The sequence below is a fragment of the Solanum lycopersicum genome, chromosome 2 (assembly GCF_036512215.1).
Source record: "Solanum lycopersicum chromosome 2, SLM_r2.1".
Taxonomy (NCBI): Eukaryota; Viridiplantae; Streptophyta; class Magnoliopsida; order Solanales; family Solanaceae; genus Solanum; species Solanum lycopersicum.
The window spans coordinates 52,707,334-52,729,791 of record NC_090801.1 but is presented as its reverse complement, the minus strand read 5'-3'; the positions used below and the strand labels follow the sequence as shown (position 1 = coordinate 52,729,791).

At 33.9% G+C, this 22,458-nt stretch overlaps 4 protein-coding genes across 4 annotated transcripts; 2 read left to right on the top strand and 2 right to left on the bottom strand.

The window, feature by feature from the left end:
- The first annotated feature begins 599 nt into the window (after positions 1-599).
- Positions 600-6,506, top strand: LOC101259505 (cold-regulated 413 plasma membrane protein 2). The gene is made up of 4 exons (XM_004233368.3): positions 600-1,118; positions 4,673-4,780; positions 4,915-4,985; positions 6,000-6,506. The coding sequence occupies exons 1-4, from the start codon at positions 943-945 to the stop codon at positions 6,251-6,253; spliced, it is 609 nt and encodes a 202-aa protein (XP_004233416.1). The 5' UTR covers positions 600-942; the 3' UTR covers positions 6,254-6,506.
- Positions 6,507-7,391: 885 nt separating this feature from the next.
- On the top strand, positions 7,392-10,337 carry LOC101259806 (uncharacterized). Its single transcript, NM_001321880.1, has 5 exons — positions 7,392-7,540; positions 7,634-7,686; positions 8,944-9,120; positions 9,214-9,291; positions 9,373-10,337. The coding sequence occupies exons 1-5, from the start codon at positions 7,481-7,483 to the stop codon at positions 9,539-9,541; spliced, it is 537 nt and encodes a 178-aa protein (NP_001308809.1). The 5' UTR covers positions 7,392-7,480; the 3' UTR covers positions 9,542-10,337.
- On the bottom strand, positions 10,303-15,371 carry LOC101260105 (protein root UVB sensitive 4-like). Its single transcript, XM_004233370.5, has 10 exons — positions 14,462-15,371; positions 13,677-13,823; positions 13,284-13,430; positions 12,398-12,460; positions 12,239-12,315; positions 11,793-11,898; positions 11,480-11,582; positions 11,232-11,383; positions 11,063-11,128; positions 10,303-10,856 (listed from the first exon to the last, which is right to left on the bottom strand). Exons 1-10 carry the CDS (start codon positions 14,942-14,944, stop codon positions 10,650-10,652), a joined length of 1,551 nt encoding a protein of 516 aa, XP_004233418.1. The 5' UTR covers positions 14,945-15,371; the 3' UTR covers positions 10,303-10,649.
- A 1,170-nt stretch (positions 15,372-16,541) lies between these two features.
- LOC101260398 (B3 domain-containing transcription factor VRN1) lies at positions 16,542-21,362 on the bottom strand. Its single transcript, XM_026029258.2, has 5 exons — positions 21,245-21,362; positions 18,724-18,938; positions 17,587-18,040; positions 17,309-17,481; positions 16,542-17,212 (listed from the first exon to the last, which is right to left on the bottom strand). Exons 2-5 carry the CDS (start codon positions 18,829-18,831, stop codon positions 16,952-16,954), a joined length of 996 nt encoding a protein of 331 aa, XP_025885043.1. The 5' UTR covers positions 18,832-18,938; positions 21,245-21,362; the 3' UTR covers positions 16,542-16,951.
- Between the last annotated feature and the right edge of the window lie 1,096 nt (positions 21,363-22,458).

Here is a 22,458-nt window from a genome sequence, read left to right as displayed (position 1 = left end):
AATGCATGAATATAATCAATTAATAAATTAAAGTTGAGAGATATTTTTGACCCTTTCCCTATTTATTATTCTTTTTTTTATTTGAAATAATTATGTTTTATATCACTAATTAATAATTTTATATTATATTTTCGAATTAAATTAACTTAGACACATATTTTTTGCTATGATATATACTCAAATAAAGAGAGAAACAAGCGAGAACATGATAGAGACAAGCGAGATTTGTCTATGTGTAGCAGATACATGTGAATCACATTTTATATATATATATATATATATATATATATATATATATATATTTGAGATACCAATACACAAGCGAACGGAAGGAAGATGAGTAAGGTTTGTATAGTGTATTTAAAAGAGTAACTAGCAAATATAAAAATCATATACGTATGGTATAACTATGATTTGTGTAGTTGTGCTCCATAGCAAGTTTTATGTTTACTATGAAGTTTTTGATTTGTATAATTCACTACAAACATCCAATTTTATGCAAATTATTCAGTTTTGTACAAATTAAAATAGATTATTTTTTTAAAAAAACAGAGAAAATACCTTTTTTAAAAAAACAAATCTAACTTTTGAAAATAAATAGTTTAAATTTGTAAAAGTTTGACCAACGATATAAATTCTGGTGATATATAGTCGAAGAATTCATTACAGGTAGTGGAACTTAAATTTTAAGTCAGCGATGACAGAGAAGTGAGTAAAATCCGGTATCGTATGAAACGTGTAAGCATTGTACTTAACTTCGGTCAAAACGGCGAAATTTGAGTGGCCCCACGTGTCCAGTTATTACAGATTTTAACACGCATATCAATCTCATTTTGAGAGAAAAAGAAAAAGCAAATACTCGACAGACTGTTGTAGAGTGCAGAATCATTCGGAATTTGTTCAATAACTTTTCAGATCTAGTAGTAGGGGGTTGAAAGAAAAATGGGTAGGATGGATTATTTGGCTATGAAGACTGATGAAGATACTAACAAATTGATTAATGAAGATCTGAATGAGCTAAAGTTAGCTGCTGAGAAGCTCTTTGACCATGCCACTAAACTTGGCGGTCTTGGATTTGGTACTTCTCTTCTCAAATGGTTTGCCTCATTTGCTGCCATGTAATGTCCCTTTTCCTCTTTTATTTTAAACGAATCTTATTTTACTTTCTCTCTATATCTATTACAATGTGGAAACTGAGAAAGGGACTTTTGACCTGGAATAGCTTGATATTGTCTCCTTTTGATTTTGATGTTTTCAATTTCAAAAATTGAAAAGTGATAACACCATTAAGTTTTATTTAGACACTCGAACTATTGATTTGAGCACCTGAACGTATTCCAATTAGATACTTTTGGTTCAAATTTTGGAAAAAAGTAAATATATATTATCTCCGTTAGTTAGCATTTGTTTCGATAAGCCCATAAGCCTCCAGAATTTTCTAGTTAAGGTTGATCTTCATAATTAAAGAAGATGAAAGTAATTTATGTGGTTAACTTAATTAGCTAATAGGTCTTGAGATGTGAAATGTTTCCAGGGTTAAACAAGACTTCTCTATAAAAGAAGAAATAGGAACAACAAAATATAATTACTACGAAACCAGCAAGATAGGAAAATGGCTTTTAAGCTATAAAGTTGATTTTTTGGTTCTGGTTTTCTCTGTGAACTCTTCCGCTCAATTTATGAGAGGCTTTGAAATGAGAAAGTGAGATACTAATATGAGATAACATTGCATTGTCATGTGAATGGCCTAAGGCCATCATGTGATGCCAATTTTTGGCAGTAAGACTTGGTCTTAGGCCATTCACATTAGCGATAATGTTATTATGTGGCTTCACATGTCATCTCATATTAGGATTAAACAAGATTTGCCTTGAGAGATATCTCCTTAGCTTTGAAGTCAATGATGAAGTTTTGTCTATTTTAAAAGCTAAGCCTTGTAATATGAGCTTGTAACCTAAGTGGGGGTAACAACGTGGTGGAATGTTGGGATAATCTTGATGGTTGGGCTTGTGGGCTATTCTCTGACCTGTCCTATCCAAGCACAGAGTTGGGCTACGCGGTCCAAATGAAAGTATGGGCTGTTTGGCTATTAGAGTAGGGTGAATTGAGTGAGACTGGTTTCACTGTGCAACGAATAGTCCTCGCTTTGTGCAGTGTTAAGGATAATGAGCTGGTGCTTTCTAATCTCAATTTTTTTTTTTTTTGAAAATATATCTATTTTCAAAGGATTTCTTGTTGTCAAAGGTTCACATCACGTGATGACCTTAGAAAGTTCACACGTAATGACAATGTAATCACATGACTTCACATGTTATCTCATATTAGTATTCTATTTTCTCATTTCAAAAGCCTCCTATATACTCTAGCAAAAGAGTTCACAGAGAAAAAAACAGAATGACTTCTACTACAAATTAACAAGATTGGAAAATGACTTTTAAGCTACTGAGTTGATTTCTTGGTTCTGCTTTTTCTCTGAGAACTCTTAAAGAAGAGATATACGAGGGTTTTGAAATGAGAGATTGGGATACTAATATGTTAGATAACATGTAAAGCTATGTGATTACATTGTCACTGCATGTGAATGGCCCAAGGCCATCACGTGATGCCAACCTTTGGCATCAACTAATCCTTTTAAAATAGATATATTATCAACAGTTTAATCACTTCCGACTCATGAGACTGAAGTTGAGAATTGCTCATCTAAAGTTGAAAAAGTTTATCCCAAAAGATCTGAAGTTGGGGACTGGGAAGCCTAACTTCATTACCCAAAATGTCTGAAATTAGCGATTGGATGGGATAATGCCTGCACCATAATAGTATGTTTTAATCCCTCCAGTTTCAATGTTTGGGAGTGGGATTGGCGTGGATTTAATCATCTTAGATGTCCCTTTTCAGTTTGTTAGTCAGTAGCTTGTAACATTTTGATCTGTTAGCCAACGTTGCTGTTGAACTCAGAAGTTTTCAGTGCTGAAACTTATTGGTGGGAATTTGGCTGGTGAGTTGCTTCATCAATGACAATAAATCTGATTCTAGGGACTATTGGAGGTTGGGGTTGTCCTATCCTTGAGAAATTTGACATTATCGTTGATCTTTAGTTATCCCCATGAGCAATTGAAATCGTCAGTTCACTGCTAATTACTCATCAAATATACCTAATGAATAGGGAAGAGAAATGCACTCAAATCTGCTGCTAGTTTTAAATTTCTACTCTGAGTGAAGGACAAGTGACATTAAGTCTACAGTAATGTGGTACACCAACTTATTCAGTTACCAATCACCCACAAGGCATGACTTGGTTGAAAAATGCATCATATTAGCAAAGCTCATGAAGTTGTAGCAAATTGGAAAGTAGAGGCTTTTAACCCGGAAATAGATTAGGCATATTCCACTGTTATTATCAGGATATGAAAATTGCTCCCGCAAAATTAATGTGTTGAATTTTCTTGGCTGAGACTTGAGTGTCCTGCATTGGCAAACCAACAACAATGCTAATCCACAGAGGAAGATTAAATCCTAGATAATAAGACATGTTGGAATGCCTTATTGACACATTTGCTGTGGAATGTTTATTAACAAGTAGGAGCGGAAAGAAGTTTTCACTCTGCCAAAAAAGTATGTCTATTGTTTTGCGGTTGATCATACATATGTTTAAATATTTGTACTTAACTCTGGCTGGAAGAAACTTGCTGTACAATATTAGTATCCATATTTCAACTCGATGGTCTTTTTGAACTTGTTACATCTTGAGCTGAGTTTCAGCAATGTGGAATATCGTCTTTTTCCTGATTTTTGGGGGTCATCCTGTTTAGCTGATCTAATTTGGTATTAATCTTGACGTTGTATCCATAATCGTTCAAATTCAATGTTTTGCTTAATCCTGTACCAATCTTCTTTCCTTTCAAGTTTCAACATAGTTAATACCAACTCATCACCTATAGATTTTCCTTAGAGTAAGGTTGTGAGTCTTCTTCTTTCCTCCTATTTTTGTTTCCTTTATGTTGTATCTTCCATTTAGATCCCAGAGAAGTAATCTACTTTGACTACACATGATGAAGTCCAAGAGAATCGTTATCTATTTAAATAAGATGAGACATCCCAAGCGTTGACAATATTTCTTGACAAACTTTTCATCCTAAATATAACCACTCTGCATCAGAAAATCTTATCTCCGGTCTCCTTCCAAATGCAATAGAGAAGTCTTAAGACTTTCTCTTGACCATCTTAGTAGGTGCTGGCGAACTCCAAATCTTAACTGCAAATCTTGAATTCACCTTTACGTGCATATGGAGTCATTTGTTTTTTTGAAGCAGTTTAACATGCCATAACATTGCAATATCAGTCCAGTTAATTTAAGTATGCCCAGAGGAAGACATTAGGAAATTCAGTGTAAAAAGCTAACCCACCCTCATACATGATATTGTGTAAAACCTCTAGAGAACATGACATGACGGGAATATTGTTTTAAGCTTTTAGATGAAACAATTGAATAAGTATATTCTGATGTTGTTGAGGGAGCTGGTGAAATATAACTCATCTTGGTGGAATGTGCTCAGTTGGCTGGTTGCAAGTAATTTTAAATGCTTTTAGTCAAAGAGGTTTGTTTAGAATCTAGAGTTTACACCTTTTTCCTGATGGATTTTTTGATAACGGTTCGAGCAAATATCATCTGCAGTTATTTGCTGATACTGGACCGGACAAACTGGAAAACAAATATGTTGACTGGACTTCTAGTCCCATATATCTTCTTCAGTTTCCCTGCAGTGTTATTCCACTTCTTCAGGTAAACTTCTCTTGTTTGCTACTATTAAGTTTTCCTTGCTTCTTGTCATCCAAGATGTTCTCTTATCACTTGTTGCTACCTGATTCAAAGAGGTTTCTTTTCTTTGTTAATCAATTGTCGTTTTTGATCACCAGAGGAGAGGTTGGGAAATGGATTGCTTTCGTTGCAGTAGTACTTAGGCTTTTCTTCCCACGACATTTTCCAGGTATGAACATTAGCTTTTAATTTATATGATGAAAATAACCTATTGGTTATCATTTTCATTTTTGTGCAATTAAGTTCTTTTGTTTGTAATCCAAGATTCTGTTACCTTTTCCGTTAACTTTTTCTTAATATTAAAAAAAAATTAAATACAACTGGGCACACTTTCCAGCAAGTAATATGCTCCCCAATTATTACCATGACATGTCATGGTTCATGGAAGAGATATCTCTAAATTTTTCAAGCTGCATAGATATTCAACTTAAAAAGTTTCTTCGAGTATACTTATTGAAACTCGGAGCTTCACATAGTGATGAAATACTGAAGATGTTGCAGCATTGCCAACTGAGAAGTGTCACTAGGATTAGCTATTGTGATTTTGCTTTCTTCGGTAGACTCTTTTATATTTATTCTGATGGTAAAACACGATTTGCGTATAGTGATAATATCTTCACTCCCTGGAGCTCTCATGATGAACTTAATGTAGTTTGCTCCAAGAAATCTATTACACCCTTAGACTTAATAATAGATGGTGGAAAGATCTATTTACACCCTTAGACTTAATCATATATGGTGGAAAGACTAGCAAGACTATGGCCCGGTGGTTGGTGGTTGGGAAGGGCAAACGTTACTCGATGGATTAGTTAATGTGTGTGCAAGCCGGCTCGTATACTGTTCTTCTAAAAAATACACACATTGACACACACATGGTTGATGCGTGTGCAAGCTGGCTCGTATACTACCTAACACCCAGCCAGAACTGATGTGGGAGAAATAACATCCTTGCACGCCACTCTGATACCATGAACTCAACCTCAAAATCTAGATTCATGACGGATGGATTGCTCAAGACTATAAAAAGAGATCAAACACCCATCCACAACCAATGTGGGAGAATCAACACTAAATCTTAATCCTAAATTTGCCTATCTACTTAAGTTACGCTACTAATGCTTGCTCTATGGTTCTTTTATATATGCTAATCCTCCTTTATAATGCTGTTGTCCATGAAATATAGACTGGTTGGAAATGCCTGGTTCATTAATCCTACTCCTAGTGGTTTCGCCCAACATCTTTGCCCACACTTTCAGAGACAGCTGGATTGGCACTGCGATATGTCTTTTGATTGGCTGCTATCTCCTCCAAGAGCACATCAGAGCCTCCGGTGGATTCAGAAATTCCTTAACACAAAGCAATGGTATATCTAACACAGTTGGTATAATTCTTCTGTTGGTATATCCAATCTGGGCTCTGGTTCTTCGAGCCGTCTGATGAACTATAGCTACAACGATCATATGTGTGTTTTCGTCCACGAATTCAATGCTCAATGCTGCAAAGCAGACCTCTGAATAAATGGATTTGGTTTTGTTTTAAACATTTCTGGTTATGTGATTATGTACTTTTGACATATGAAGTACTTATGGTTGATGGATTTGATTGTAAAGTTTTCACTCATTCACGCTTGCAATCTATGAACTTGGTAAGGTGACGATTATATATACTCACTCTGGCCCATTTTATGTGACATTTTTCGTTTTCGAGAGTTAAATAGTTTAACTTTGACCAGACATTTGTGTATGGAATCATTAAATTTTTTGAAATGAAATTTATATATTTGTAAATCACGTAAAGAGTATTATAAGTCACGGTAATTGATAATTCAAAATGTTAAAAGGATTTATGAAAAATTTACCGTTAAAGATAAACTTGTTTGAATTTTGAAATGCGAAAAATAACACACAAAATGGGACGGTCGGAGTATTTTTGTATGGCTAATCAAACATTACTTTAGCCATGTTGATGTAAAGTTTTGTGTTTGGCTTGAGTTTGTCTAAATTTCAAATTAATATAAATGAGTTAAATGTAATATGAATTATAAATTTTATTTTTATATAAAATAAGTTATTAGTAGATATAAATGTGAAGTTATTTTTATAAAATATAAATTTGTAGGACAATTTTGTATTTTTAAAGTCTCAAATCATAATTAGGAATTCTGTTCAAACGCCTACTTAGTACTAAATAAGTTAACACTGCATCCAAGTGAAATAATTATTTTGGGATAATTTTTCCCAATAGTTATAATGACAAAATTACCTATCAAAATCTTGGTATACCTCACTTTTTAGTTTTCACATGAACACTTAGAGAGTATTTTTTATATATAAATAACTAGTTCTTAAAAATTAGACAACACATTATTTTTAATGTAGCAAATCAAATATTCATTAAAAAATTAATTAATTTCAATATAATTAATCACATCGTTATTTGTTTTCAAACCAAATTAATTAATTAATTCCAAAATTTTAACATAATTAATCACATTATTACTTGTTTTCGAACCAAACTAAATCAGCCCTAGTGTATACTAAATCACATTTGGGCTAAAATTGGGGTAAGCCAAAAATTATTTCACAAGTACACTATCCTTTACTTGTGCTCCAAAACCCTAGCCCTAAAACCCTCTGCCAAAGTGAGACACTTTGCTCGAGCGATATGTCGGGAAGAGGAGAAGATAGTGATTCCGATGCGCCGGAAGAACTAACTTCCGTACAGGTTTGTTTAACTCTGAAATCTCTTATCAAAATTACTGTCTTTTGCGATAGCAGATGTAGTCGAAGAAGTTGAGCTAATTGGTCTTCGTTGCAGGGAATTCAAAACAATGAGGAGATTAGAAAAGTTGAAAAAGAACACAAGGCTAGGTATGCTCTCTTCATAATTTGATTTGATTTTTGCATACAATTTTGTTTTTATTGTTTTGTTTTGAGAGAAGTAATTGGAAGTTAAAAATTCAGCTCTTTTAAGGTTTCTGTAATGTTAGTTTAGCACTATGTTATTTATTAGTCATTAATACTTGAACTTTGTTTAGTATCCTTCTTTGTAGAGGGTGCAACTGAGCTGTCGACCCTCTGACTTAAAATCTTGTATCTTTGAGAGAGATTAGTACTGCTTTTTTGCTACGAGAATGCCTTTTTTTTATAACCATGGGCCATCTTTTTGCACACCTCCGCTTATTCTAAGAATACCTGTCACCTCCCACCAGCAAGCAGCATGTACTGGATCACTTTGTCCACCAGGGCTAGGATAGATAGGAAGAATCACTAGTGTATTTTGTCTCCGCTGAGAATTGAACCTGAGGACTCATGATTCTCAACCACTTCATTGACCACTAGACCACACCCAAGGGCTTCTGGGAGTTCACTTTTTTCTGCCAATTTTGAAATTCAACATGACATTTCATTTTTTCATACCAAGGTTAATGTGTTCGTTGGATTCTGGCATAATTGCTTAATTTATCTGGTGATCAGAATTGAATTAGTTTGATTGTTAAGTAAGCTATTTACTTTATAGCTCTTAAGGTTTGAATTGTAGAAAGTTACATTTCTGTACAAAATCTTTTTTATTTTAAAGTAAAGCTCCACCGAGATTTGAACTCCTGTTCAAAAGCATCGTGACGGGAGATAAAGGAGAAAGTTAAGAGTTTTTCGTAAATTGAGAAGTAGACAAGTATTATATCACTGTGTTGTCTTAGGCTTGGTATTCAGGTACATGTGTTTTAGTCTAGAAATATATTGTCCTTACAAACTGGTTTGCGCAGTTGGTTTGGAGGATTAAGGATACATGTTAGAGCCTAATCAGTATTAGGTTCAAGGAAATATGAAAGTCCTATTTTCCATGCAGATCCTCTTTAGTTTTTCTCAGAGCCTAATCTCGATGGTAACTTTGATTTGTTCATGGTCCTTTGATCCTGTTATTTATAACATTAAAGATGATCCATTATTGAAGTCCCAAACACTAATGTAAGCTACCTGTAAACTTTTATTCATTTGGGATATTCGTGGAAAATTCGTCATGTTTGATTTGGTGGTTTTTGCGCGGGGATTATAACCTTTAATTGCAAAACATGAGCAACTTATGGTCGTTCCATTATAAGTCATGAAATGACTGCTCTGTTGTAGAGTTGTTCGGGAAAGGAAGGAACGTCGTAGACAATGGGCTCAAAAGTTAACTCCACGACCTAAACAAAATGATGAAAGCATTGAAGACACAAAAGAACCTGAAGATGCCCAAGAGTCAAAGGACAATAGAGGGATGCTGCCTGATGAGATTGTAAAAATTCTTGCAGCTCGTGAAAAGTAAGTTATTTGTTGCATTTCTTGGTTTATTGGTAGTTCCGGTCTTCTCATACTCTTCCCAGTTCTTGAAAAACGGTACTCAATTGTATGCAGGAAAGTTTTCTCGTCAGACTCGGAAGAAGAACATGAGAAGCAGCCTACATCTAAAAACAAAAGATCCAAGAGCTCTGGGTGAGCATCGTGCTCTGTTCTTGTTTAATTAATATAATATTGATAACTCGCTTGTATTTACTCACTGTATGTTTGCCACAGGTCTGGACCAGTTATTTTGAAGGATCTACCACCTCCTCCGTGCTTAGAGAGCTCACTGGCATTCTTGAAGAAACGTAAGATGCAGGTGTCAAGATCATCAGCTGTTCTGAACAATTCCAGTCAAGCATTACGCCTTCTATCTACATCTGGCTTGCTACGTACGAAATGATAGGTGATGATTTTGAAGATTTTAGCCCGAGTGATGTCAATGCTGTATTGCTTGCTGTAATGAGAATATGCTGGTAGAGGTGTTAAATGGCGAGCTGGTTTTGGACACTGATGGGTAAACCAAAAAAACAAAACAAAACATTGTAACAACTTTTTGATGGTATATTGCAATTTTATTGATACTTGTGGGTAGGAACTGCTGAACTGTTTACACTGCAACAGTCTCATCTCAGTCAAGTGTTGAATCATTAAGTGGCTGCACAAGATTATGAATTGCTTCTAAATCTGTTATACAAATTTATTGAGGTTTGAGAAATGACAACCCAGTTTTTTAAACTTGCGATATTCTCGGTTGTAGCGTGGTGCTAGGTAAAAATGACTTCCAAAATCTAAGTAGCTAAGTTGGTTGCCTCTATGGATTTGAAGTACCATTTTGTTAGTAAGAAGCTAAGTTGGTTGCCTCTACGGATTTGAACTACCATTTTGTTAGTGAGGGTTCAATTTTTCACCTTGTAATCTCATTCCTCATTTCCTCTTCCCCTCTTTAATATTTGATCCAAGTTCCAATTCCCATACATTGGAGTATCCAGAGAGCTGAGAAAAGAGTTCCAAGTTATATTTCTACTAAATTTTGATCACTGCTAATTCAATGTAATATTAAAGTTGAATAGAGGTGTTGAATTCCAATCTTATGCTAGACAATGTAAAGTTCTCCACCAGCTTGCCATGAAAAAAGAATCTGACTAGCTCATATGGAGCATATTCATAAATAAAATGTTTATCAAGCTTTTAGATGAGATGATTACAAAATCTTTCGGACAAAATGGATGAATGAGGAAACAATAGTCAGTTGGATAACAGTTTTAACCTCAATCGGTTAATCTACAAGACAGATAAAGCTACTCAAAATTTGTACAACACTTGCTGCTCTCTTTGTGGAGCCAGTACTCACGGATATGTATAAGGCATCTCTTTTTGATACCCAAAATTTTGATTATATACAAATACAAGGATATAAAGACAAAATCTCCTAGTCTTGGTTTTCTTTGACCCTTTATTCACTTTCATCTTTGCGAATCAACCATAACTGGAAGAAAGTAGATATATGCTCAGTCAGCTATGAAACTATAGCGGGCTTGCTCCTGCGTGCTCAACAGAATATTCTTACATGCCCACCCTAAAGACAACATTTGCTCATACAAGAAACTCAAGTTTTGTTCTGTTAACCTCTTGCCATCTTCAACCAGGTTAAACCATTGCTTGAGAACTGCACTAGAACTACCACAAGCTTCTATACCCTTGCGGACATAACTTGCCTGTCAACCACCAGAATAGCTTATTATAAAGAATACTAACCATTATAAAGAGCTCAGCAAGAAACAAGCATTACTAGATAAGTTATTTGAAGTAAAACTATTGGTTTACCCGTATCCCTTAGTTCATTTGCAAAGGAAAATCATTAGTTCCAAATTACTACTTGATAAAGCCATTACTATGAGAAGGGATGGATACAACATCTTACATGCAATATGCCCCTGATCACATCTGTAGTTTCTGCCCCTTCCCGCAGAGAAAGTAGGACACCATACTGTAATAGCAAAACAAGAGAACTACTTAAGAAATACATTTAGAAGAGTAACAGCTTGCCTGTCCCTGATTAAAACTCTCTTTTACTTTTTGGCTATACATACCTCCTGGTTCCTTTTCAGTTCACTAGTCAAACTCTCTGGGCTCAAGAAATATAAGTCTTCACTATTCAAAGATTGCATCGTCATCACAGATAGCTTTGCTGTGCAACGTCTAGGATTTAAGCAACCAATTCTGATTGACCATGGCTCTCTGCCTGATTAAAGCTGATTAAGAATGTTCCTTTACTAAAAATGTAGCGATAAACCAAGCAATAAGGCCTTGTTACGGCAAAATTTAAGTTAAAAATTACCTCTGCTCCAAGATAAGCCAATACCCTCCTGTTTACTCACCTCTTCAGGAGATGGGACAAATCCTTGTTGAATCCATGTGCTTATAATGATGTTAAGCCTATCCTGAAATTAATATAAAATGAGTGATATCCGAATCAACACGTAAAGATGATTAATGTTCACTCAATAAAGACTGTTAAATAGATCATGTCATAACTCATATCACATATTTCTTCTCCTTGAAGAAAATATAACCTAAGTTTAGTAGCCAAAAAAAGGAAGTATAATTCAACTTGAACACTAATGCTTTCAGCACAGAGAACGAGGGCCAACCTTAGTTAATGTCTGCAGATGCACATGCTTTAGTCCTTGATAAATACCAAAAAGGTCAAGCACAGAGAAGACAGGGTACATCACAAATGGTAGACCAGCCTGCAATCTTTTATATCATTCAGAAGTCAGAAATCTACATTACAGGGATAACCAGAAGCAGCACAAAAATGTGTCAACCAATTCTTGCTTTTAGGATCTTATTCCATCTTATTGTATAAGGAAATGGTGGAAGATACAAATCACATTTTCACTTCTCATATTACAGTGTGAAAAGGAAATAGTAAGACCCATGTTGTGTAGATATAAACTGTTCCACTTCAAGCACAAAAAGATAGACCAAATGGATAGGTTCAGAGAGGCAAATGCAAAGAATCTCTATATAATTTCAAAACATAAATAAAGCTGACAGTGATACTTCAGAAATTCAAGTTGGAAAACAAACAAACCTTGGATTATTAGCAGACAGTATGTTCAGGGTTGCAGCAAGTGTAAGACCAAGATTATCAAAGCAGACTGTTTGAATCTAAAAACACAAACCAACAGTCAGATTGGAAGAGTGAAACTAATTAGAATCGAGCATGACATGATGAAATATTGTAGAGAACCTGTCCTTTTGCAGAAACCTCGCCTAGGTTATCAGCAATTGCAAAGCTTCTATGAACAGCAGTCTGTGAACATGTCAACAATAAATTCTCAAACAGAAATTCTATCTCAAATTTATCAATGACTGATAAATCCAGAAGACACCTGTACTTATTCATATAGCTAAAAATTTCACATGCGGTTTGGCTATTTAAACGAACTACAATTACTGAAAATAGCCATTTTCCAAATGAACTGACAAAAACATGCAGTTACTCCCTGATGATTTCATATTTGACTTGCATGTTAGAGGAAAAATTCAAGGTATAATTGCATCAATTCTCTTCCAGCTGTTACAGATATGCTAAAAACACTTAAACCCTGAAGACATTGTTTCTCTCAGATCTCTAGGACATGTGAAAGTGAATTGGTCATTAGCGGAAGCAATTAGAAGGCTAGAGTACTCAACTTCAACTAATTTCACTTTCAGAAGGCAATTCAACCAAGTGACAAAATTAAGTGTGTCAGCTTATTATGCCATCGTTAACCTGGGACCTCATAGTAGAAATTCAAAGCCTAATAAGTGCATATATTTATTAGCCTACTATTTTGAATTTGCCAAAGGCACTTCAGATCTTAACAGCCCTCTCTACATAACAAAATTGTGAAGAAATCAATTTATATGCCAAATTGCAGTGGAATTCTTAGAAACTATAAAGGGAGATAAAACAATGGTAAACAGCTAAATGGCAAGATAAGGGAAAAAGTATCATTTGCAGCCAAAATAAGTAGCTCACATCTAACAAGTATCATAACAAAGAGCTAAAGCTGGAGAACTTGAGATCAGATCCCAAAAGTGTTACACATGCATATAAATATAACATCATATGTTTTGTAGCTGAGACTTACACTGGTTGCTAGGTAACATGCAAGGCTTATTTGCTTGGCAATGTTGGCAATTGATGCAAGCATCAAAAAGTATTGTGGGAATACAGGAGTCAACAATTCAACTCCAATGCTTAAACTGAAGAGAACTGATGTACAGAACCTTACTCTCTGCAGCCAACCCCATAAAACAAAGTAAGAAACAAACAGATGAAACTTTTACATAGTCTCTTGAGGTAATCTTGCTTTAAAAATGGCAATCTTTCTGGCATACAAGTCAACATTCTTATAGAAGATATATAAGCATCATTTTGCAAAAGATGAAACTGAATTTTTATCATAAAAAATCAGTAAAATAAGCTTTATAAGATGAGTTGCACAAACTATCCCCTGTTGTTTTATGTTAGAAAGGTATACCTTAAGATTGGTATCAAAAGAAGATGCTAGGCTAGCAGTGTAGATGCACCTGCACAACCGTCCAAGACCATCCTTCAGGACCCAATTTAGTGCAGCAGCCAATGGAAGTGAACGGGAGTTCCCAATTCCAATTGCCCGCAACATAGCCTGTGTCGTCATTCACAAAACACAACCGATTACGCAAGCCCAAATTGTCAATGAAGGCATTTGAGTGATCTGCACCTTAGATGCTAACTCACATTGTACAGGCACACAAATATCAAGCAAACTACTGGTACCTTCATATCTTCACAAAGATCATAATGAGTAATTCCATAGGTGAACTACAAAATGGTTAATTCTCCATATAAAAATCATAATGACTAACTACACCAGTGACTCTAAACAAACATCATGAGCCCTGACGGAAGAATCCAAACTCAACAATGAAGTCTAAAATCTGAACTGTGCACCATATATTAATTAACAAGTTTTACAAGTTCAATAGTTGAGATATGAATATGCAAAATAAAAATCTTAATTTACTACCATTCACCAACAATTTTAGAAGATCGAATATGAAGATTCAACATCAAAATGCCAACTCTAATACCTAGCATACAAGTAATTTACAAGTTTGGTAGCTGAAACAAAGATGGAACTTTCACCGTATACAACAATTCACAAGTTCAAAACCCAGAATATGAATATTGAATACCAAAGATTAACTAGTTAAATAGCTGAGATATTAAAATTCAACATCAAAATCTAAACTTTGTTGTATAACACCAAAAAAATAAGTGTACCTGGGTCGCCAGAACTTGGAGAGCAGAACTGGAAACACGATGAACAAACTTCCACTTCACGTATTCAAGGTAATTACGACTAACTTCCCTCGGAAGAAAGAAATTTCTTATTGCCGAAACACAAATTCTGACCAACTTATGAACTGTATCTTCAAAATTAGAGTCGAAATCGGATATCGAAAAAGCATTCCCGTCAACAGATACCAACTTCAAGTCTTTCCCATCCCAAATATACCTAGAATGACTATCTGATTTGCGAACCGAAACTGGAAGATAAAAAGGCAGAGTAGTTTCTTCTTGTTGCTTGTTACACTTTTCTTCCCCAAAATTTAATGAGGTCTTCAGAGAAGTAGATACACCTGGGGAAATAATAGAGGTTTTGAGCTTGTGTTTGAGGATTTTGGGTGTGGGGATTTGGGGTTTGTCTGGGTTCCATGAGAAACAACAACGGGTGTGGGTTGATGGGTACAAATTGGATTGCATGAAATTTTGCTTTTAGAGATTTCTGATTCTCTTGACTTGTTCTGTGGAAGATGAAGAGAAAGTTGAAGACGGAATACGGCAACGGCAACGGCAACGGCGGCGGCGGCAATTTACTTTTCCGCCGGGAAATAACAGGGTTCACTAATCACTACTACTACGTAGATATTTCTATTCCCGATAAAAGAGACTTTCTTAAAACTAGAGGGAAAATATTTTTGTGTCCAAAACCTAAACTTCACCGTTTGATAAAAGTTTATGACTTTTGAAGATAAAATTTTCAAAATATTCTCATGACAAATATTCGTTTTAATGAGCTTAAGTTTATATTTTTATGTTATCAATATCTCACAAATTATATTTTATGCTCATAAATAATTTATATACAGTTGGATATAATTTTGATTTCTAAGGATAGAAATTGTAATCCAACCAATTTAAAAGACATATCATACCTTTAAATGAAAAAAGAGAAACAATTGAACCAAAATTAAAAAGAAATACTTTAGTATCTTAACAATTTATATAGCGTAGGAAATTATTGTGCTTGCGGCTTGACCTTATTATACCGCTAAAGTTATCAAATACGGGTCGGCCATCCCGTACATATTTTCGAATTAGGATAATTTTATAAAATACAAATTAATAATATAAAATAAATATAGTCGATATTGATATTTGTGTTCCACAACAAACTGTTTGTTAGTCTCTCTCCCTCGTACTTTTGCTCGCCTCTCTCTCTCGCTCGCTTCATGTCGCTCGCCTTTCTCGCTTTGTACAATAAAATTGTATAAATTGTGTTTCTAATTGTATAAAGTGAGAGAAAATTATATATACACATGCAAATATATATATCTCCGTTTTGTACACTTATATGCAAGATGATCAAACTACAAAGTTCCACTTTGAGCTAATTTGGGCACCTGCTCGATATGTCTGCATACATAAGCTCTCCAAAAGAATGGTAGAAACGTATATGAACAAAAGAAATCAAGACAAATCATTTGAGTATCACCTCGCATGAAGAACCAGTTGGTTAGATGTTTCCATGTTGTGCACTTGTGCTGTGGATGAGAACATCCATTTATAGAAACCTCAGGTTACAAAGGAAGTAGTCCAAAATCTCAAATCAGGACACTTTCTACGGACACAAATTTACTGCGTATGAAACTGCCTAAGCATTAATGGACAAAGTTACCTCATACTACTTCTGTTGATGCAAGGTAGTAGATACTCTGTGGAGTTAGTCAGGGTGTGAGCAAGCTGGCCATGACATCATCTGTTGCTATTTTCTTCATTAGCTTCAAAAAGTTTGATCTTTGGGCTATGAGATCTCAGCTTATTGAGCCTGTTGCAGATGACGAAAAGTCATGTCTGCTACACATGCACCAGTCGAGGAATATCACTGGCACTCCGATAAATTTATGTTCCTACTTCTCTCCTTTTTCTCCTCGTGAGTGAATATGTTTCACAAACAAGTAACTCACAACTAGGTATCTCCATGTTATATCCAAAATGTGTTTTCTGGTCTTCATTAATGCAATTCAGAATCAAATCGACCATTCATATGTTTATGTATAATCCAAGATATTGAAAATCATTGAGGTCAACCATCAGAAAGGTTCTTTTATTTCCAATGGCATCTGCCGGGGGTTGGGATTTGACCCTTACTTCGAACATTAATATCCCAAGAGTACATGAAGTAAGGGAGACACATTGATTTACCACCTCGTACATATGTCACAGTTGAACACACTCGACTCTACACAAGAAGTTCATGACAAAAAACCTCCATACAAGAAGCTAATATTACAAAATAAAATATTCTAAGGTTTTACATACTTTGGCGAAATTTCTCTAATTTAGTGGGAGGAGGACTTCCCTTTGCAAAGGCATATAGAACGGATCTATCTGTTAAAGAACCGCTCTTCAGACGTAAAAGCTGTTGTTCTTTGATAGGATGTATCTATATATTGAGAACATAGAACCGAAGCCTCAGCATTGATAGACTCAGTTTGTACCATCAGAAATTCCTGGAAATATGGTGACATCTATCAAGGAAAGCTTAGTGTCATTAATTACTTCAAAGACACAAACATCACCATATTTTAACTTATTGTCCAGAACGAACGCCTTCCAACCACAAGTAACTTTAGCATCTTTCCTTAGCATAACACATTTGACAGACCAAGATCCTTTCCCTGGAACACGCAACACTAAATTGCCACTGTTCCGCATTAAATACATCCTAGCAAATTTCAACGGAATGTACTGCCAAAAGAGGTAAATCATAAATTGAGTTGAAGGATGTGCATATGAATTAAAAGGGGTCGGGTATCAGGCATTCTACAAAGTTTCATAGCTTACCAGAGCGTGTGGTTTCGAGACATACGATGGATGCATAAAAGATACAATGAATGGATTCTTAGATTTAAAAGCTTTTGCTCTTTGATAGTTATCAGCTGTCCCTTCATCCCTCTCTTCCTTTCTCTTACTGGTAACAATGTTGGATTGTTGCTCCTCACAATCTTCACTTATTACTTGAAATAGATATCCAAAAACAATGTATTACTATTAAATTATAATGTAAGACGACTGATTTCATTCTGTTCATAGCTAATAAACCAGATAAGAAGTTTTCTTACCTAGTGAAACTACATTCAGTTGAGACTCTTCTTCATCAATTACAATAGTTTGACGTTCAACTGGAATATCATTCTCTTCTTCCCCTTCTTGTCTTATTCTTTTTCTCTCCTTCACTAAGGGGTCATGGCTCAGATATTCAGAAGAATACTCAACCACATCCGATATATCTATAGAATCATCCGACTCAATCTCTGCTGGTGGATATTCAATTTCTGCTGCACTAAAATCAAATATAGTGACATTAAAATGAGAACGAGCATTGTATCCGAACATAAAAAAGTTCCCGCGTCTTATTGAGTAATAGTCGCTGAAATCCTTCCAGCCTTCAGCTAGCCAAATGTGGCCTTCAGAATGTTCCAGTTCAACCTCCCATACTTCTCCATTGGGAACCTCAAGATACACCGGGTTTAATATGTTCTTGCAATATCTGCTGGCAAATCCTTTTGGAATCCTCTGTGTTCAAAAAATATGAATTCAGTTCCACACATAATTCGCAATAGACACCTTCACTCACAGCATTGTTATTCGACCTATGTTAACTTGTCCTACATTGATTGAGACAATGAGCTATAGGTCTTAGCTCATTAGCTAGCTTCTTCTATTGAATAAGGGCAAAGATTCATTTCTTACTTCCGAGCATCCAAATTTTATTGGCATAATACACTATGTCCTTCAACTTGACCTAATTTGACATTTATATCATTCAACTTTGAATGTACACGAGCAGACACACTCGATCTACATGACAACGTCTATCCTACCTAGGACACTTTGAATGTACACGAGTAGACACACTCGACCTACATGACAATGTCTATCCTACACAACATCCTATGTATATTATATCACGTAAGAAGCCTATATTACTTGTTCGACTTTATACAACACTTGTTCGACTTTATACAAGTTTAAGTTTAAGTGTATTTGAACATTCAAAGTTGGAGGACATAAAATGTCAGTTTATTACCAAGGTAAAGGGTGTTATGCGAATTTTATTGAGAAATTTTCATTGAACTAGATTACAAATCGTTCGATTCAAATGCACAATTAACGAGGAGGGAAAGTAGATTTACAGTAAGATAAAATTGGGAATCCAGGAGAAATTAAAGAAGGAAAATGGGGAAGAAAGTACTTACGAGACGGCATAATTCATGCGGGCTAAAAATGATCTTGCAGAATTTGGGTTGAGAAGTGTAAGAAATGGAAGAGACTTTACCAATTTGCCTGCGGAACTTGTTTACCATGACTGCCGATGGGCAGCAGTAGCTTAGAAAGCATATAAGTACGCTTTATCACTCTCTTTGGGCTTTTCTAATTTTTCTGTGAGGGTCCATATTATGAACTTTTCCACCTATTGTGAGACCAAAAAAGTGAATTTTAAAAAAAAAAATCTTATACAACTGTTCCATATTTTTTTAATTAAAAAACACAGGAAAAGAGAACAAATATATATTGAATTATCATAAATGGTACATAGAACCTTCGTTATATTTTTGGGACATTGACGTTCTTGTCGTCCAAACTAAATCATATATGTCCTTCACTTTAATAGGTTACTAAATTGGAATACGTGACAATTTTATTCGTCGATTCGATATTTAATAAATGTTGACTCAGTAGATAAGATTATGACACGTGAAGTTCGTTAGTATAAAGGGTGTATATGCTCTAGTTTTTGGACGGCAAAGGCGTCAATGTCATAAAAATATAACGAAAAGTATTTACATGTTAATTACATTACGAATTTGAAATATATTTATCATTTTTCTCAAAATAAATAGATTTTGTGCAAATCGTGGAAAATTTTTATTGGGCAAACTAGTTATGTGACACGTGACTTACGAGGCAAAAAGGTAAATCTAAGAAAATAATTGAATGAAGAAATGGTAATCTTAGACTACGGTTGAAATTCAGAGACACACTTTAACTAAACTAAGGATCTATTAATTTAAATTTAATTTTTGTAATGATTTTATATATATTTTTAGTTTACATAGCTTTCAAACATCTCCGTGCATCTCTACTAAGTGGAATCACAGTGTGTACCATGCAAGCTAAAACATATATAAAATTATTTTTAAAAAATGAGTTTAGGTGGGGTGGAGGTTATAAAACCTTAGTTTAATTAAAATATATATCTGAGATTTCGGTCATAGTCTAAAAGATACTTGTGTCTAATTCCCCAGTTTGACATAATGCATAAATATTCGCTTTAACTTTGGCTTCAAATCCTTCAACTTGAATGTGCACAAGTAAATAATTAAACTTATATAAAATTGAACCAATAAACAATCCGTCCTAAGTGATGTTTCATTTCAATTTTATGTCGTATGTGTCAATTACCTACATATATTATGCTACATATGACGTATTTTATACAAGTTTGAGTCTCTCTTTGCATACACCAAAGAAAATAGTTGTCAGTTGAAAACTTGAAATCAAGTTAACAAAACATATTTATGTATTATGCCTATATATTTTGTATCAAATTTTGAAAAAAAATTATATCTTCTAATTTTTTTCATGTTTCAAAATATTAAAATACATATCTGAAAATACAATTTTAAATTCTTAAAATAAAAAATTTAAAAATGTAAATTTTCAAGTTTCTATTTTAAATATATGAATAAACAGAGCTTATGCGTGACTCTTGAAAAGAAAAATTGAATTCTTTTAGATACTATTTTAACCATTTAATTATATAACTATAAATTCAGAACTTTATCCATAATAATATTTAAAATTATAAAATTGTCATTAATCATCTTCATCATGGCCTTTTTATATAATAGAAATTCATATGATCTTAGATAATCTTTTTATTGGTTTGATTTTTTTTTTAAAGATGTCTACTTGAATATGAGTGTAGCAACAAATATAAAAACTAATCAATTTTATGTTATGATAATTTATTTTACATGTACTTATTTGTAATCTAAAGAGGCAATTAATGTAATAATTAATCATAACAAGTAAGGTAATCAAAGAGAATTTACTAAGAGCATGTTTTAATTCAAGCACACATACATTTCTAATTTTTTAATATTACTATTTTGATGATTAAATTATGTAACTAAGAGGAGTGTATTCAATTGTTTAACTTCAATAATTATATATAATATAATCGTGAAAAATATTTATATATTTGTGAGAAATAGAAAAAATAATTAAATAACTTACTTTTATTTATATTCATATAATAGAATAGAAGTATGAAGGATAGTTGGGATCCCAATAGTACCTTCTATCATAGTCGTATAAAATAAAACCAATTTCTCTAATCTCTACTTCTTTGTATATGGATTATTTATTAGTTAATTTGCCATTCAACTATTTTTTTCTTTCTTCATCAATAATAAAAAAAACAAAAAATAATTTGACTCTTATGTTGATACTATGATGAGAATCTGTGTTTTCGAGACGACTCTTTCTAGACAGTTTTTCCCATCTAAGAGAATCTGTATTTTCGAGTTTATGTCCCGTCTGACCCGCTGCCACAACAACATGCGATATTGGAAATTCGGGATATGGCGGGATGATGCCAATTCGAATAATTTTAAATTTTAAATTTTTTGTTATGTCACTCATCAAATCATAAAGAATTTGGAATAGCTATAAGAACGCTTTAATGATGAAAAGAAATAAAAAGAAAATTACCTGAAGGGTCAGTACAAAAGTAGAGTTGCACTAACATAAAGTCGAGAATCCATCAGTGAATCCAAGATTGAAAAGAAAAATTAAACAAACAAGATGGAACTAGAGTACTTACGAGACATTAATATACAGCCACACAATGTTTAGGCATTGGATAAACTAATATATGAAATCCTGACTCATGAGACAAAATTGGTAGACCTAACAAATTCAATGAAAGAAATTAAATTTACTATTTGACCATAAATTTTTTATTAGATATTTAAAATTTATCTTTGAAAAATTTCAAAGTTTCAAAATTTGGTTCAATCACTTTTGGGAGTAATGTTACTTTTTACTCACAAAAATTTAATTTGTTTCCAAGTTTTTTTTTTTGCAAGCAAATTTACCACTAAAAAAAGTGTCCAACGTCCTTTTATTATAAATAAAAAGATATCAAAAGGAATAAGTACAAGAAAGGGCTAGCCTTCAACTAACTAACAAGCATGAAGAAAATAATAGTTAGAGAGAAATATGTATTTATGTGATCACCACAAAGTTTGTAGTACACTCTATGATGATATTACAAATAATGATGCTTACAAAATGCAAAAATATGACAACCAAGAAGAACGTTGAGTTATTAACCTCAAACTTTCTTTTACAAATGCATTAATTAAAAAAGATTGATTGCCCATCAAAAGTAGCTTGAAGTATTTTCCTCTTGTCTTTTTCTTCAAAACTATTCAACACCACTTAATAATTTATCACTTTTTTTCCATAGATTTATTAGAACTTTTTAATCCTATATGGTATACATCGATATGATTCCGCTTTACGAGTCACTTCAATAGGTGTCTTGAAACAAACTTTCCAATTACTTTATCCTCTCAATTATGTTGCCTTCCATGTGTCTTCTTTTTGCTTTTGTTTCTTCTACTTCTTTGTTGCCAAGGTAATATATCTCTTTTCCTACCAACTCTATATGTCTAGAAGATTGTCTTCCCCATCTTTTTCAAAAGAATCCTCGCCCAAATCAATTTTATGAGCATTTGTTGGGCTAAATCTTGACAAGGCCCCAGACTCATTATTCTTTGCAATCACCCTTCTAGACAACAAGAAGGGAGATTCTTGGCTTAACTATTCAAAGCATGTGGTACCAAACCATTGTCATTCTCTATTAACATTACTAGTTGTCCAGCTTCACCAAACGAAAGGGACCCTATGATACGAGGTGT

Bases quoted from the DNA above. Each gene is read 5' to 3' on its own strand.
- LOC101260105 (XM_004233370.5), bottom strand. From the start codon at position 14,944: ATGCAATCCAATTTGTACCCATCAACCCACACCCGTTGTTGTTTCTCA. The intron at 13,431-13,676 runs GTATACCTTTCT...GGTTGGCTGCAG, and splicing joins CTTTTGATACCAATCTTAAG to AGAGTAAGGTTCTGTACATC. The intron at 12,316-12,397 runs GTTCTCTACAAT...TTGTGTTTTTAG, and splicing joins AGGTTTCTGCAAAAGGACAG to ATTCAAACAGTCTGCTTTGA.
- LOC101259505 (XM_004233368.3), top strand. From the start codon at position 943: ATGGGTAGGATGGATTATTTGGCTATGAAGACTGATGAAGATACTAAC. The intron at 4,781-4,914 runs GTAAACTTCTCT...TTTGATCACCAG, and splicing joins GTGTTATTCCACTTCTTCAG to AGGAGAGGTTGGGAAATGGA. The intron at 4,986-5,999 runs GTATGAACATTA...CATGAAATATAG, and splicing joins CTTCCCACGACATTTTCCAG to ACTGGTTGGAAATGCCTGGT.
- LOC101259806 (NM_001321880.1), top strand. From the start codon at position 7,481: ATGTCGGGAAGAGGAGAAGATAGTGATTCCGATGCGCCGGAAGAACTA. The intron at 7,687-8,943 runs GTATGCTCTCTT...GCTCTGTTGTAG, and splicing joins GAAAAAGAACACAAGGCTAG to AGTTGTTCGGGAAAGGAAGG. The intron at 9,121-9,213 runs GTAAGTTATTTG...AATTGTATGCAG, and splicing joins ATTCTTGCAGCTCGTGAAAA to GAAAGTTTTCTCGTCAGACT.
- LOC101260398 (XM_026029258.2), bottom strand. From the start codon at position 18,831: ATGGTAAACAAGTTCCGCAGGCAAATTGGTAAAGTCTCTTCCATTTCT. The intron at 17,482-17,586 runs GTAAGAAAACTT...ATCTATTTCAAG, and splicing joins ACTGAATGTAGTTTCACTAG to TAATAAGTGAAGATTGTGAG. The intron at 17,213-17,308 runs GTAAGCTATGAA...CTCTTTTGGCAG, and splicing joins TCTCGAAACCACACGCTCTG to TACATTCCGTTGAAATTTGC.